This window comes from Nestor notabilis, unplaced genomic scaffold (genome assembly GCF_000696875.1).
Source record: "Nestor notabilis isolate BGI_N333 unplaced genomic scaffold, ASM69687v1 scaffold7589, whole genome shotgun sequence".
NCBI classification, from domain to species: Eukaryota; Metazoa; Chordata; class Aves; order Psittaciformes; family Psittacidae; genus Nestor; species Nestor notabilis.
Window position 1 is genome coordinate 33,294 of NW_009942296.1, and position 17,722 is coordinate 51,015.

The 17,722-nt window shown below is 38.4% G+C and overlaps 1 protein-coding gene across 1 annotated transcript in view; it reads left to right on the forward strand.

The window, feature by feature from the left end:
- The window catches only part of ASAP2 (ArfGAP with SH3 domain, ankyrin repeat and PH domain 2), a gene marked incomplete at both ends in the record, with an annotated part of 51,437 nt that overhangs the window by 12,034 nt on the left and 21,681 nt on the right, over window positions 1-17,722 (forward strand). The window contains 5 exons of the mRNA XM_010021321.1: window positions 515-589; window positions 2,166-2,215; window positions 13,662-13,791; window positions 15,916-16,001; window positions 17,351-17,426. Of these exons, the coding sequence (XP_010019623.1) occupies window positions 515-589; window positions 2,166-2,215; window positions 13,662-13,791; window positions 15,916-16,001; window positions 17,351-17,426 (417 nt within the window). The remainder of the gene's footprint in view (window positions 1-514; window positions 590-2,165; window positions 2,216-13,661; window positions 13,792-15,915; window positions 16,002-17,350; window positions 17,427-17,722) is intronic.

Genomic DNA, 17,722 nt, shown 5'->3' on the forward strand with positions numbered 1-17,722 from the left:
ACATGGAAAATACTTGAATAGTAGCTTTTTTACAGGCCAGCATTCTTTGTCTTTGTAACTTCTGTCAGAGTAAGATGCCATGTGTTGAAAGTAGCAGATAGGTTTTTTGGAATTGGTCTGAAGAGACTAGGAAAATGAACAAGCTTAATTTAAAATATATTTAATAACTTAAAATATGTAAGTGCTGAAAAACTGTATGATTATTTTCATACAATTTAAACAGTGAAATTGGGGTATGTAAAAATCAGTGGTCTTCCTTGCAGTCACTGTTGGATGAGATATTTAGCAGCAGCAGTGATTTTGCAGGTTTCGTGACGACTTGGGCTATAGTGTTTCCAGAGTAAGTTTAATTAACTTGTGTTGCCTCCATCTTTGATTACTGGCTGTACTGATAAACGCCTTCATAAAGCAGGGTTAGGAATATAATACATAAGATTTTCTTGTGAAACTTTGTGTGAATGAAGACAGTGTATGTTCTTATATTAAATGTTTTGATGTAATTTTTCTTGCTCAGATTCAGAATATGAACAACATCATCACTTTTCCATTGGACAGTTTGCTGAAGGGAGATCTGAAAGGAGTAAAAGGGGTATGTTTATCTTATTTATATATAAAATTGTTGTTGCTACAATAAATACATTTAGCTACAGTATTAATCCATGTGATAGAAGGCATAGGATACTAAAGTAACATTAGCTTAATAAAGAGATTTTTTGTTTGGGATTTGTTTGGTGGATTGAGTCATCCTTTCTGTTTGTGGTTTTGCATAAAGCATGCTCTTGACTATGTATACAAAACAACATTGGAGAAGCTTTAAACATAGCCAAGAGATATAAAAGATAAGCAAAGAAAGAGGTGTAAAAACGTAGATATTTACTTAGTTGAGAGGATAGTACATTATTAAAGAATTATTATTAACACACTTATTTAGCATTTTAAATTTATCAGGAACTATACAAATTATTAAGAAAGACACATTAGACTGCATGTGCATAGGATTTTCCTTAACAAAGCTGAAATCTATTTGTGCCCTGTGGATATTTCCTATTTGAAATAATAGTAACCTGGGACTCAAATGATGCTATAATGAATTTCAAAGGCTATAGACAACAAACTTACTTGGCTTATGCTTCGTTTAGTACTGAGCAAACAGGAAGCAACTGGCAGCTATTGTTCTAGGACATTGAAGGAAGAAGAAAAATGTACAGAGACTAAAAATGGTCTCTGTATGTAGCTGGAGGATAAATAGATTATTTAGTAAGATAGGCATATTATCTTTGTGTTGCTTGCTTACCACGTTTCACTCCTCTTGTTATTCTTTTTTTGTGTGTCAAAATAAATACCTTTATTACAATACAGTGTTGCCCTGTGTTCCTGACTTGAGAAGATAGTCAAATGCTGCTTAATTAATTTGATAATGGTCAAAATAACTAGCTGACAGGTAAAAATTAGTTCCTAATCTGTAGTTGCAAAGTTTTCCTGGTGCCTGACAGTTAACAGTATTTTTTTTTGTAGTTGACTGATCTCTTGAACTCCAGCAGAATTTCAAGTGCTGCATTTTTAGACATCAGTGAAACAATTTTACATCATGTTAAGATAATTTTATCCAAATTGGCTTTTTTCAGAGGGGAAAAAATAAAAGAATTTGGAGCATATGTAATTAACTAATTCTGTGAGAATTTTTAATGTCAAGACGTATGGCCTATACTGTTCCCATTAAGTCAGTGGGAAAATGACTTCTTCAACTTTAGTGGGATCAATCAAGTCCTTAGCCGAGGTTGTACTGCAGCCTCAGGACAGACACTTCTTTCCAGTGGAGCCAGAGATGGCATGATGAGAAAATAGCCTATTTGATTAATTGCATAGTGTGCTCTTGGGATGACATGTGGTTATACCTTTTAAGGAGTAAAATGGAGTTGTAAAAAGCATCCTAGAGATGGTTTTAAAAACACGAGTATATTAATTCTGTGTACAAGCTGTTGTTTTCCTGTGTGCAAGATTGCTTTTACACAATCCTTAGGTGAGCTGTTCAAGAAAGAGTGGAGTCCCTTATTCTAGTAGATGCTGCGAATGGCCAAGATGTGCCTTCACTGTTAGGAAGGACACAGGATAGATCTACAGAATTTTTCATGTAAATAACTGTGTTTTTCGTTATCTCTTGATAGGACCTGAAAAAACCCTTTGATAAAGCTTGGAAGGACTATGAAACAAAAGTGTATGTATCTTGAAACCTGGGGCTGTGTGCAAATAGAAGTGCAGAGACACAATCACTTCAAATTCTTTAATACACAAGTTACTAAATGAGTAAATTGTCTTACATGTGTGTTTGTGTGCTGTGACAGTTAGTGTCTGTGGCAGACTGCTTTGCTTAATGAAGTTCCAAGTAGTGAGTATAATGTCCCAGTGCATGTTTTCCACTGCTTCTGCTTCAGTTGACAAAGTTTTATTTAATTAGGAAAGAATTATTCCGAATTTTTGATAGTATGCATATTCCTACCCTGTAATCTGCTACATGTTAAAGTCCACTTCCTTTTCTGCTTTCCTCTGCTTTTGGAGGACACTACTGTATACAATTAAAAGTTAGCCATCCTGTATTTTCATCCTTGACTACCAGAAGTGCAGCAACGTAATTGTACTCAATGTCCTTTTAAGCATTTGTTGTTGGTTTTTTTTTTCTTCTCATCAGTGACTAATTCACTGTAATTAGCAAGTTTCTTTAGTTGAAGAACACAGAAGAAATTATATATTTTGAGTGTTTAGAAATATCTTAGCAAGAAATACCAAGAGCATGCAAATCAAGATTTAGTTCTGGATTTGTTAGCCTAAAACCCTTGTAATGACTCTGTAATGTCTCTGCTTCTAGCAAAACTTATGAGACTGTGCCCAATGCAGAGTTCCATAAGAAGACCTTATTTGATGCTGAGCCTTTGGCACTTACCAATGAGGTGGTAAGGCTGGTGGGGGTGTTTGCTGCTACCATTCTAAAACTGCTCATGATTCCAGATCAATCTAGTACCAGGAACCTTAGTAAGCCACGTTTAATTAGTGCAGTTTGTTTAAAGATGTGGGTGTTTTCTGCATTTACTGCTAAGGCTGGATGCTCTCAGCAGGTGTATTGTGTAGTAGAAGTGGATGATCACGTATCTGAGACTTGTCAGCTGTGTCTCATGTTGTGTCTTAGCCCAGCTTACAAGAAGCCACTTGTTTGAAGGTGCCTGATGCACAATATAAACAGCTGTAAAATTGGTTTTAATCACTGAATTTTATGTCCAGTGAAATGAATCAAATGAGTCAACAAAGCTCAATACCTAGCATCAAATAAATTAATTTTGGTACCTTACAAATCTTCAAGTGGTTTAGTTCCTCTTGGCCAGGTCAATTGTATGAGCACAGCCGATAGTCTCTGAAGTAGAATTTTGTAGTGAGTTTTATTCCTGTATTACCTGGATTGTGGCTGTTGGTTGAGTTTCATGTCACACATCTAGTACCTTTGATCTTCTGGGACACTGCTGCGTGTGTCAGACCATTTCTGATGACAGAGGTCCAGAAAAATCACATATGATGATGCTGTTTAACAAAAACTTGCAGATCCCCAGCCACTCATTTGGCTGAGAATCTAGCATGATTTTTTTTGTACTTTTCTTAATTGCACAAAGTTATAAGGATTCTCTGGTGCCCTCTGAGTTGGCACATCTGAAGTTGTGTGCAAACAGTCTTCAGAAGTTATTCCTTTAGGTGGTTTACTTAAAAAGCAACAAGTTTAGTAGATTAGCTAAATTTCATTCTTTCTTTTGGGAATAACAATGAGAATGGTCTAATTACTGCTCTCTAGGCTTGGTTTATGAGGAGGACCTGAGTGGCTTTTGGGTTTTGAAACTGCTTAGCTGTAGCTGGATTTTCATAAGAAGATAGTCTGAAATATGGAGATAAACCTCCAGACAGTCTGAATCCGTGAAAGATTGTGATGGCTCCAGTGTTTCATGTTCTTAATACCAGTGAACAATCTCACTTGGTGCTATGCCAGTTATCGGCTGTTGAAGTAATTAAGATTTCTAGTCTTTGCCCATGGCTGTAGTTGATCTCTGAGGATGGGCCATAAAGAACAGTCCCATAATTTAGTCTGCTGTTGTCTGTACTAGTGTTTGATTGCTGGATCTGAAAGCTTGGTTACTTATGTGTAACTTACTCACAGTAACATCCTGCAAAGTTTGTGCGGAGTTTAAAATACATTTGCACGCTGCTGGGATGTATATCGAGAATGCTGTTACTACTGGACTGAGGTCTCTGATGCTTCTAAAGTCTCTGATAGAATATTCACCAGGATGAGTATGTTGCAGTGATGTAAATATTTGTACTTTGAGCCTCTTGGTCAGAGCAGTTGGTCTCTTTCAGAGTCAGGTACTACAGAAATATTTTCATTTTTTTTTAACTTATTAGAGTATTTGAGAAATAAAAATGCCCATAGAAAATATATTTGATTCTCTGTATTTGGGGGTTCTCATTTGAGTTTAAGGACACGAGATGCATGGAAACTTTGTGTACGTTTATTCATTCAGGACCTGAAAATGGGATGTTGACATTGTGACTATTTTCTGTCTGTGGGATTGAATCCAATACTGCTTATATGATACCATGAGATTTCTTTTTCCCCGCTTTAACCAACAGCCCTTTAGAAAGCCTGCTTTATTACTTTGCTTTCAAATAAGTCACTTGGGTTTTGATGCAAAACAGGATCCTTTTTCCACTGTAAGGAGATACCTTTTTCCAAATTTCCTACGTAGTTTCTGCAGGACTCTTTAACAAATGAAACACACTTCCTTGTCAGTGATGATTTCTAAGCCATTTATGTGTCAGGTTATTCATTGAGCAAGAACTGAAGGTAGCACGTGTTCATCAGGAAATTCAGACCCATTACTGTCTTCTGTGACGTTTCCAGGTTGTGGGCTGGTACAACCGTGTGCTCTATTTTTTTGAAGTGGTTAGATGAAAGTTCCACATTCTAGAGTTTAAAGCTCTTAGTCTAGCCTGTTGAACTCCTTCACTTTGATCAAAACCAAAGGATCATCTGCTTGAGGCTTGGGATAGGGAGCCTGGGAATTCTGTCATCAGGAAAATTCTTTAAAATAAGGGGGTTTGGTTTTTTCCCTTATTTTGTGGTTGTTTTATAACAGCAGATATTACTTATTGTGGCTTAAGTTTGGCAGTCAGGGAATATCATTTTTCAGTTCAAGCTGTCTTACTTCTACCAAGGAGCAGACCAGTTTTCCTTAGTTCTGTTGAGTTAAATTCAAGCTGCAACTTCCCTTGAGACACCCACCCCTGCAGTAGGACTGTGAGATTTGTCAGACCCTCTTGTGCATAAGATTGGTTCCCAGGTGAGATATTGCCAGCTGTCATTACTGAGCATTGGTCTTCACAAATCAGAGGCAGGAGCTTTAATGATGTGATTTTGGAGCTAGGGTGAGAATATTATCTGAGCCTGAATCTGTTCAGGTCAGCTTTATCATCTACTGAATTTTGGATGTAGGAAAACAGTGGGGTTTTTCTAAATTGCTGTAATACACGCCACTGAGGTTTCTTAAGATGGTAACTGTTTTGATTCTGTGGCTGTCCCAAATGGATCTGAACTTACAGCTGCACTTTTTGGTTGTCTGTAGCAGTGGGTAGATGCAGAGTCATCTCAAGAATTCTTAATCGCAAATTGAATTTCTTTGTTGTACTATCTTTGCAGTCTCTGCCTTAACAAAAAGGGCAAAGGTGCTGGGAAAGCTAACTTCGGTCTCTCCTGCAGCTTGTGCTGCCACAGTAGGATGGTGGATGTAGGTGCTGATAGCCAGAGGTTTGCTCAGCTTTCTTCCATCTGTTACCTTAGACTCCTTGTTTGGACTGTGCCTAAAACCACTCCTAAGTTTATGTTTAGTTGGCTATCTTTCCCAGTGATACCTCTTCAAATACGTGAAAAACTCTTACTATTCTTTTTTTTCTCCCGTCTTTTTCTTTTCCCTTCGGGTTAACAAACCGTGCAAGACTGCTTGGCTGCTCTTTGTCTGCATAACCCTCTGTATCATATGCTTAAAATCAGACTGTTCATCTGCATTTCCAAGTCACAAGTACAGACCTGTGAAGCTAAGTGCCAGATATCAAAGTGGAATTTCTGTAGTCTGTGGAGAAGTGACAGTGTCTTCATCCTGATTCTGTCTCAATAGGCTGTTTTTATAAGGAAGAATTGGAGCGTATTTGCCTCAATATCTCATCTCTTATTTGCACTTTTGTGATGACATACCAGGTGCAAATATACGCAAGTGTGACCTATTTGAAAAGTAATTCAGTTAATTCAGAAATGGCATTTGTTTTGCGTTTTCCCTCTAGCAATTTCTGAGCATCCAGCTCTGTATGTAGTTAAGTGTGTTTTAAAATAACTGTGTATCTAGTCTTGTTTGGGAGAGTGATTTTAAGATCCACTCTTACGCTCTTGGATCACCAGCCATCAGTGTTCATTATTATGCAGCTTCTTTGCCATAACTACCTAACTTCTGCAGAGTATTTTCCTGAAGATCACCTGAAGTAATGGAGGGAGGATGGAGCAATTTTCTTAAAACATTGGGGTTGTTTCTGAGCAAGGGAGCAAGAGGAGCAAGTAACCCATAGCTTTATGCCAGCCTACCTCAATCAAAAATTGGGAACATCCTGAGGTGACATTCATGAATAATTCATCTTTTCTCACCTTCAGTTATTAATATGCTTCAGTTGAAGCCATAAAGATTTTAAAATGTTTTTGAAGTTTTAAAGTAATTAGAAGCAGGCCGTTTCTCTTAGGACCACAGTTGCAGTCGTTGTTTCCTGTACAAGACCTACGCGCTGCTGCCTGCCACTACAGCACCGCAGCGGGACTAGTCGGTGTCCCGCGGGTGGAACTGGTGGAGATTGGGCTCGTTTTGTTTTGAGGCAGTTGCTTTCCCCCATGTACTTAAACACTAATGGCAGACGAGCCGGGGGAGCATATGGGGAAGGAGTACACATGTCATAAAAACTGCTCATTCTTCCAGCAGGCAGACTGTATTCAACAAGGCAGTGAGCCAGATTTCACCCACATTCTTCAGTTTAATCGGTCCTGTTGGGGTAGATTTTGAGGTAAAGGCATTGTAACAATTGTGCACAGGGAATAGAAGCATAAACTTACTGAAGCATGTTATTTATTCATTTTTCTTTTGGCTGAATAGCAGTGTCTATATTCCAGACATAAACCTGTCTTTCCTGAAAAGAAAGAAATGTTAATTTTTTTAAATAAAAGTGTCTTATTTTTAGGCCTATAAATACATACTGTCTTCAGAAGTCCTCCACTAATCAGTGTTGTGCTAGTGCTATGAAATATAAATGCTTAATGAAAACCAACAACTTTTTCTTAGGAAGGCTGGCTCCTTCTCCTCCTTTGCTATTGTCCTTTTAAAAGCCAGGCATGAGGTCTGTTACACACAGTGGAGAGAACAAGTTGTTGGACTGTGCTTATGGCATTATAAGATCAAGCCAGTAGGCTAAGGTGCATTACATTACTGTGCAGCAGTGCCAGCACTCATATCTGGGTGTAACTCTGTCATTAATGATTTGTTTCTGAACCATTTGAAGTCGATGGAAGAATGAACAAATTCTTATTCCAGTGTTCTGTAAAGATGTCTGCATAGCTGTTTGATTACGTGATGATATTTCCAGTTTGGTAAACTCATTTTTTCTAAACAATACGTCAAAAATTTCTCTGGAAAGTCTGCGAGCTTTTCTCAAATTATTTCTTCAGAGCTCTAACCTGACTCAGAAGATCATTTATTTTCATGGATCATAGATATTTCTGCCACATTTTCTTTCAAAGCTTGTACCTAAGACAAAGTGGAGGTCATATCTTCAAAATAGAATGAAAGTGTAAAACAAGATAGCTTTAATAGAAATTTATAGAATAGAATAACAGGATCATTTAGATTGAAAAAGACCTTGAGGATCATCAAGTCAACCATCAACACAGCACTGCCAAAGTCCACCACTAAAACATGTCCCTAAGCACCACATCTACACCTCTTTTTTAAATACCTCCTGGGATGGTGACTCAACCACTTCCCTGGGCAGCCTGTTCCAATGCTTGACAACCCTTTCAGTGAAGAATTTTTTCCTAATATGCAATCTAAAACTTCCCTGGGGCAGCTTGAAGCTGTTTCCTTTTGTCCTATCACTTGTTACTTGGGAGAAGAGACAAACAGCCACCTCGCTACAACCTCCTTTCAGGTAGTTGTAGAGAGTGGTAAGGTCTCCCCTGAGCTTCCTTTTCTCCAGGATAAACAGCCCCAGTGCCCTCAGCCTCTCCTCTTAAGACTTGTGCTCCAGGCCCTTCACCACCTTTGTTGCCCTTCTCTGGACCCACTCCAGCTCCTCAATGTCTTTCTTGCAGTGAGGGGCCCAGAACTGAACACGGGATTCAAGGTGCAGCCTCACCAGTGCTGAGTACAGGGGGATGATCACTGCCCTGGCCCTGCTGGCCACACCATTGCTGATACAGGCCAGGATGTCATTGGCCTTCTTGGCTGCCTGGGCACAAACTGGCTCCTGTTCAGCAGCCGTCAGTCAGCGCCCCCAGGTCCTTTTCTACCAGCAGCTTTCCAGCCACTCTTCCCCAAGCCTGTAGCATTGCGTGGGGTTGTTGTGGCCCAAGTGCAGGACCTGGCACTTCGCCTTGTTGAACCTCATAGCATTGGTCACAGCCCATCAATCAGCCTGTCCAGATCCCTCTGCAGAGTCTTCCTATCCTTCAGCAGATCAGCATTTCCATCTGACTTGCTGTCATCTGCAAATTTACTGAGAGTGCACTCAATCCCATCATCCGGGTCACTGATAAAGATACTGAACAGAACTGGCCCCAGTACTGAGCCCTGGGGAACCTTAGTAGTGACTTAGTAGTGGTTAAACTCCATTCACCACAACTCTTTGAGCTCTGTCATCCATTCAGTTTTTTACCCAGCAAAGAGTGTACCCATCTAAACCATAAGCAGCCAATTTCTCCAGAATTATGCTTGGGAAATGGTATCAAAGGCTTTACTAAAATCTACATAAACCATATCCACAATATACTGCTTTGAGCCTGAGTTTTCATGTTAAGTATTTTTATTTTGAAAGAGATTACCTTCTAATTAAATGGAAGAAGCTTTGAATGAATTCGCAGATATTAGGGATGAAATACTGCAAAGATCTGGGCACGTTTTGCTTATTCTGCCCTCTTCTCCCTAATCCTCCAGTGCAGGAGTGAAAGGGAAAGCTTTCTTGTGTTTCCAAAAGGAAAAGATAACTTCTCCCTTCAGGACTTGGGTGATAAGATATCCTGCCGTCAACCTTGGCAGACAGTAGATGGAGGCTCTTTCACTGAAAGGCTAGAGTGTCAGAGCTGAACTTGGAGAGTCAGGCTGAAAAGGAAGACTAGACAAAGAAAGGATACTTGAAATTATAATGTATAATATTATTTTGTCAAACATAATAACCCTTGGAAGCCTTCCATTTTCCAGAGTGCTCTCTATTTGAGTCTGCCTTCGAGGTGTTATTCCCAGTCCCTGCACCTTCTGACGTCCGTACCCAGAGTCAGCCTGGCTTACTGCTGTATGGGGAAAGAGAAAAAGCAAGAAAGAGTTGCTGCCCAGCCAGCCAGTTCACTGCTGCTGCACATACACAGTGTGTTCTAGTTGTTTACCCTTGTTCACTGGCTGAAAATGAATACCAGTCTCTGGTGTGTTAAACAGGAAAATAGGCCTCATCCTTTTTAAAGTTTTAAAAAATAAATATGCCTACTTTGATGTTTATTTATACCACGATCTATATGACAAAATTGACTTCTTTGAAATACTAATTAAAATTGATATTGAAAAATAGTTGCTTTTCAAATTGGAGCTGTAAAAATAGCCATGTAGTAGCAAGTGAGTGGGCAAGACTGTTTATTTTGTATCTGTTCGACTTCTCTGTAATTCTTTACCCTGTATTTCAGCTTCACTTGTCTGTTACACAGATATGAGCTCACTGCGTATTAGTGCAGCTGCATTGTAAATGGACTGCAGTGTGCTCAGTTTTATATCTTAGTCAGCAGAGTCTGTGTATGTGATACATGTGCGGCATGAGCTTCAAAAATAGCAGCTTTACAAAACATTTGTTTCCTTATTGCTTCTAGAGGATTTTTTTAGTGTTTTCCCAATTTTCTTACTAATTTTGTTGTGGTTTAAGCCCAGCCGGTAACTTGGAACCACGCAGCCGCTCGCTCACTTCCCCTCTTCTTCCTTTCCCCGCTCCCGGAGGGATCGGGGGGAGAATCGAAAGAATGTAACTCCCACGGGTTGAGATAAGAGCACTCCAGTAACTAAGGTATAATACAAACCACTACTGCTACCAATGATAATGATAAGGGAAATAACAAGGGGAGAGGACACAACCGCTCACCACCCGCCAACCGATACCCAGCCCGACCCGAGCAGCGATCTGGGCCTTCCGGGTAACTCTCCCCAGTTTATATACTGGGCATGACATACCGTGTGGTATGGAATAGCCCTTTGGCCAGTTTGGGTCAGGTGTCCTGTCTCTGCTTCCTCCTGGCTTCCCCTCCTCTCTGGCAGAGCATGAGACTGAGAAAGTCCTTGGTCAGATTAAACATTACTTAGCAACAACTAAAACCATCGGTGTTATCAGCATTGTTCCCAGACTGAAAGTCAAAAACACAGCACTGCACCAGCTACTAAGAAGGAGAAAAAATGACTGCTGTAGCTGGACCCAGGACAGTTGATCTGTCTGGAACATTGAATGCCCTGCAATATTTGGCAATCTCACAGTGATACAGCATAGAATTGTCTTTGCCACAGCAGAATAGTACCTGAAGTTGAGTCATCTCTAACATTTTCATAGGAAGCACAGCCCACATGTAGCAATCAGAAGATACGAATGCAACACTGCTGTACGTGGTTTCTTTGTTTCCCTAGAAACAAAGTGCTTTGTAGTATCAGTCAGATAGGAGGTAGTCTAGTACTGTAGCAAAAGAACAGGTTAAATTCTGGGTTACAAAGCTGAAAATCTAGTTAGAGACTAAAATAATAAATAATAATGAAATGCAAAAGTGAAATGCACCATCATGTATCTTTAGTACTTGTTAACTGAGAGGTGGTTTGGTTTATTTTGTAAAGCATCTCTGAAGTTTTTGATGCCATGGAGCCTGAAGCTCCAGCAAATGGCTTCAAGGATGGCTTATTTCTCTGAATTACTTGGTAGATCTCAATATGCTTTAGTCTCTGTTTAACTATTTTTTGCCTGTGGAGTATGATTTAAGAAGTGGTGAGAGAGACTTTTTATAAGGACATGTAGTGACAGGATAAGAGGTAATGGCTTCAAGTTGAAAGAGAGTATATTTAGATTAGATATTAGGAAAACAATTGTCACTATGAGAGTGGTGAGGCACTGGCACAGGTTGCCCAGAGAAGCTGTGGCTGCCCCATCCCTGGCAGTGTTCAAGGCCAGGTTGGACAGGGCTTTGAGCAACCTGGTCTAGTGGAAGGTGTCCCTGCCTGTGGCAGAGGACTGGAACTAGATGATCCTTAAGGTCCCTTCCAACCCAAACTATTCTGTGATTCTATGATGGCAAGGACTCTTTCAGCACAATCTAGCTCACTCTTTAAAAGGAATTAAATTTATTAAAACTATGTATGCTGTAATATCGTGCATAATGTTTGACTCTTCGGCAGTATTAGTCATCCTTTGCTTTAATGAGCATTAGAGACACCTCATGACATATTAATAAGCTCTTAAAATTTTGGAGGTGATTGCGTCATCCCATGTTTGGGTATTGTTCTCTGTTAACAGTGAAAATAAATACAGTGGCAGTTGATAGTTATTAGACTTGACTTACATTTCAGTGAATTCTATGGTCTCGTGAATTAAGTTAACGTGGAAACAGAGAACTAAAACTATGGTGGATCTTTGCTCTGAGGTGTGAATCTTTTAGAACTATCAAGTATGATATAAACTCTCCTAGAGTGTGTGCTAGAAAGCAGCTGCTTATTTGTTGTTTTCTGTGGAGCTTTTTGTAATGGTTTATCTTTCTTGTTCACGGTTGATGTCTGGTTAGTTCTTATGCTTGGACTCTGTATTCTCTGGCTACAAAATGGCATAATGGGCAGTGAGTAAGAGTACAGGCTTATTTTTGATGAAGACAGCATTCTGGAGTTAGTTGAGATTTTATTTAGGCAAGTGAAGGTTTTCAGAGTATTTATTTAAAGGAGAGGTGCTTCCTTCTGAATGTCTGCTTCTGGCGGGACACGAAGGGCTGAGGAGTGCAGTGTTGGCTAGATGTGCTGGTGCTGGAATCCTGCACAGGGCTGGCTTTGTTGTGCCTGCCAGTACTGAGAGCGCAGTTGGGCTTTTTGAATTGCTGTTCAAAATGTTTCCCTGTGGGAATGTTCTGGGGTGAGATTAATGGGATTAGTTCTAGTTTTCCCTTGCTGCTTGAGGTGTAAGAGGAGGCAGTTCCTCCTTTTTGAGGATTGTAAGTACAGAATATGTTGTTGACTAGAAGTCCTTAGACCATCTAGGATGTTTTCCTGTAAGCTGTTTGGGTAACGTTAACATCAGGTTAAGAGGGCACTTGAGACATGTCATCTTTTCAGAGAGACAGCTGAGAGACACTTGACTGCCCAAAAGGAGGTACAGCAGTGTGTGTGTTATTTGTTCCTCTCTTCTGCTTCCTGTATTTCTGTGTAATGCTTCCTCCTGTTCAAAAGCAGTGTAGCATTTCCTCAGGAAGCTCTTTCCAGAATTTTCAGCTTCCAAACAGTACAAGTGGCAAACTAAAAGTCTTTCTCCAGAAAGTAAACACCCTCATATGTTTCTTTTAATAGTATCTTTTTTTCATATCAGGCTCGTCTAACTGGATAGTATGATTATGCTACTGCTTTTAGAAATAACATGGAGAATTAGCTGTAACATGCCTAAGTGTGTTTAAGGGAGTTACACTGTGTGTCAGCATTGGTTATTCATTTACATTCTGCAGGAGAACCTGTTTTATTCAGAACTCTTGGAAAATGTTCATGGAAACTTTCAGGGAATTAGGACAGCTGGTCTAGCAGACTTTGAAGTCTGCAACACAGCCGGCCGGCCGGCATTCCCAGTGCCAACTGGCTCAGCAGCAAGTAGAGATGGCAACTGTGATTTTGGCTTAGGAAACCCTGTATATATAGAAGATGACTTGATGACAGGCAAGACTCAATAAATCCGATGACATAATTGAACTCTGTTAACCAGTGTTTGGTCTGTGGGGATTAAATATCCCCTACATTTTCAATTAAAATTCGGTTTTTTGTTTCTGGATTATTTTTTTTTTTTGTTTCAGGGAAGAACTTAGAATCCTCCACTCACTTAGTACCTTCTTTTGGAATATCTATCAGGACATTATTGTAACAGATGATTGAATTAGATTTCAGCTACTGTATGTCAGTGCTGATCTTTAGTCATTGTCAAATTTCAAATGAAGTGTCATCTGGAAGTAAGTCATATTCAAAGCTACAAGACTTTGGCTTTGCATCTGTCAGTAGACTTTGTGAATAGTCAGATTTCCTGAGAGGCTGTGGATTTCTCACTTCATTGACTGATTGTTTGCCTTATAGTACAAAAATAGAGAAGGAGAAAAAAGAGCATGCTAAGCTGCATGGGATGATCCGTACAGAAATAAGTGGAGCTGAAATTGCAGAAGAGATGGAGAAAGAAAGAAGGTTTTTCCAGTTACAAATGTGTGAGGTAAGATTTGGTATGAAATTTATATTGTTCTGCTAATATTTTTAGGAAAATTTTGAAAGACCCAGTTGTTTAGTGGTGACTGTGATTTTAAAGGGAAGTGCCACGTTATTAGTGGACTCCATTGGTAAAACACTGTTTTTTTACTCTGATGTGCTAACTTTGCAGGGAATTTAAGTCTTTTCTAATTTCACTTAGCAAATGAATTGTAGAATAAAGAAATAATACAAAGCTCAGTTAAACACTTAGGGATTATAATAAATAAACCTTTACACTACTACTTCACTATAAGTTATTTTAAGCACTAGAACATTCTCTGAATTGTTCCTTATGCTGACAGCTGTTGTGTTATTACGAGGAGAGACTCCAGTCTAGCACGCTGTTCGGCTGGTGCTGAAAAAAATGTGCTAAGGATGGAATCCAGTTGTCTTTCAAGATGTTTCAGAATGTTTCTACTTTGAAATCTTTGTGATTCTTGCAGTATATCAAATCTGATGTGAATATTTTTTGTTTGATTCATTTAAGGGTATTGCAGACTCTATGGTTGGGAATTCAGGTTGCCGTGTTCATTCTTTCTATGCCTTAACTCAGAAATATACCATGGGTGTTTCTTCTGTTTTTACTAAGATTAGTAGAGCTAATTTGATTCATACGCCAACATAGCTTAACAGCAGTTGCCCTGAATACTATTTTTAGCAACTGCATGCACAGATACTTAGTAGAAAAGCTTCACATTCCTATACAGAGTCAGATTAAAGTATTCAAAATTGATGTAGGGATTTGAGTACCCAATAAATACATGGATGTTGCCAGCTAATTGCCCATCTATATCCTTGCTAAGAAACAACTGAGAACAGATGCATCTCTCTTCCCATGTCACAGTAAAGGAGGACTTCATTTTAGTTGTTTGTAGTGTTAATAAAATGGATCAAGTTACCTTAATGTGGAATGGCTGAAGTGTATCCTGTATTTCTTCTGAGGTTTTTTTTGGAAAATAAGTTTATACTTGGTTACCTCTTAATAGTCCTAAGAGGGTACTTTGTTCTGATAGTAAACCAAAAGTGTGACATACTGAAATCCTGTCATAAGTATAGGCTAGTTCTCCATAAATTGTGAAAGTGAACTGAATACCAAATGCCTTTGAGCTCCATTTTAAATTAACAGGAGCTGGAGAGGTGATTCTTCAAACTAACTGAATACTATCCAGCACACATGTCTACGTTTAGGCTAATTATCTGTTCACCTGAACCAGCATAAAAAACTGCAACATTGAAAGCTGACATTTGGTACTGCTTTATTTTAGTGGGTTAAAATATTTAGGGTATATTGCATATAGGGGAAAGCCAGATGCATTAGAATTTTGCTAGGAAGACATTCACTCCTTTACTTGGAGGTCACTGTCAAAACAGGGATTAAAAATTGTTTTTATTTAATGGACAGTTAAGGACTCCTGTAAATATTTGGTCAGTCTTACTTCTGCTTGCATGCTGACATCATCTGTGCTATGGCGTTCCAGGGAGGAGCTGTCACTTAATACTGACTTTGTGCCTGATGCAAAAGGACACTAATTACACTCTGGGTTTTTTTGTAGCTTGGCATTAGATTTCTAAAATTTCTTGCTAAACTGTAATTTGCTGTAATTACTATGTATAGGGAATTGATAGAGAAAACAAAATCAGAGGGCAGATTTAAAATATGGTTAAAATAATCCCTTACTGGTTTTGAGAAAGCTATTTTTCTTCCTTAATGACATCTACTTGGCAATGAATTTAACAACTAGTGAGACAGATACCTAGATGGGCTGCTAGGCTTAAGAATGGATTGCTAAATTTACTACACAAACCTTTTTACTGCTTCCTTTAACACAGGCTTCCACTAGGAGCCATGAATGATGTTTTGAATATTTGGGCTAAATGATAGTGAAGTATCCCCCCCCACCAGGCATCAAAATCAGCAGTGACAACAATTGCTTTTGTGTCCTTAACCCTTGAAGCCACTGCTTCAGGCATTCTCTTTTAGGTCTTCCAAGTTTGCAACTGTTAAAGCTTGTCAGAATATAACTGAAAATAAAATGTTAAAAAATACTGTAGCAGTAATAGTTTCTGTTGTGAATTACTGTTTTAACAGTACCTGCTGAAAGTCAATGAAATCAAGATTAAAAAAGGAGTGGACTTGCTTCAGAACTTGATCAAGTATTTTCATGCTCAATGCAAGTATGTTTTATTTTCTTTATATCTACACATTAACTGGAGCAATGTTTTGTTTTAAACTTCCAACATCATCATAACATTTTTCTAGATTTTTCAAAAGCTTAAGATTCAACTGTTCTCACTGATGTCTTTTGACAAATTGCTTTTGTCATAGATTAGTCATTGCTTTTGTTACTGTATTTGAAACATATTCTGAGATTGAGCTAGTCCCAAAGAGTGTAATTGTCTGTTCCAAAGGAGTGCTGCACAATAATTTGGCATATTTTATAAACTACTCTTGAAACAAAGCTATTAGCTTGGTCTATTAGTTAGTGGTCCATTAGTTTTGACAGGCTTTTTTGAGTGTATCTAGAGATCTAAATTAATTCTGTGCTCAAGAAAAATGCATTGCATAAGCAGTGGGATAAAACTATATTGAAAGAATCACTTTTTCTAATTAATTGAAGGACTTGGTAATAAAACACAAAGTTCTCATTAGAATAATTTTTTATTTATGGTAGTCTGAGAGATCAGTAATACAGCAATACGGTCACAGCTATAAACTTGTAAGAGCCACTGTGTTACTTGTTCAAATCAGTAAGCTTTCATCTTAAAAGACTAGTCTGTATCTATGTAGGTATTCTTCCCTATATAGCTATATTGCTTTTAAAATCAGTTTTACTTGTAGTATGTCATTCATCTTCTCTGTCCATCTAATAAAATTTCAATGTAAGTGTTGTGTTGTCACTTTCGTGTCTGCTTCCCAGAGTGAAAATACTTTCTATTGCAAATGATGCAGCAGTTTTTAATCAAATGTGTGTGTAGTTGTGGTTTATTTTCTAAATCTCACTTTTTTTTTAAAGAGCTGGCATAGGTAACATTACTGTGCCAATACAAAAATACATATGATACAGTAACACGTAGCATATTCAGTTTGCATATAAGCCTTAATGCTTGGGAAACAAAGGGGTTTTCCTTTAGTAGGAAGACAGTATCAGAAGGAAAATTAATGGACTCCAAGAAGTCACAATTATTTTATATCCACTAGAGCTTTTGATGTTCTACAAATGAATCTTGCTTGTTCTGGGCCTTCAAAAAGTGGCATGAGAACCTGTATTTGAGGTGAGAATGAGGCAAACTTCTATGGCAATGGATTGTGGCAGTTCTGAATCTAATTGGGGATTTTGCATGTTGGAATAAGCTACAATGGAAATAAAGAGGTAGATCAGTCAAAAATGCATAAAAAATAGATGTTAATGTTTTGAAGTTTATGGCATGGCATAATAATATGCATGTCTTCCTTTGGCAACTTTTTAAACAGAAAATACAAATTAAAGTTTAATAACAGTTTGCTTTTTGGTTTTCTTTTTAAGTTTCTTTCAGGATGGGTTAAAAGCAGTTGAAAGTCTTAAGCCTTCAATTGAGACACTCTCAACAGATCTTTATACAGTGAGTAACAACCTTTCACATTTGTGTTGTAAACTTAGTTTTTTTGCAGTAGAACTGTGATCATTTTGGTTCAGGTTGGCTGTTTTAATAGCAAACATTTTAAGGTTTTGAGAAGATTTTTGAGTAAAATTTTGTCTAATATCATATCTAGAGGCCTTAGTTTGAGTTCAAGACCCCACTGTGTAAACTGTTAAGAAAACAGCTTTTGCTCTAAAATGTTTACTGACTAAGTGGAAAATAATAGATGGTTTCAAATTGAACACAAGGAAGCAAGAACAGTGAGGCAATATCAAAGT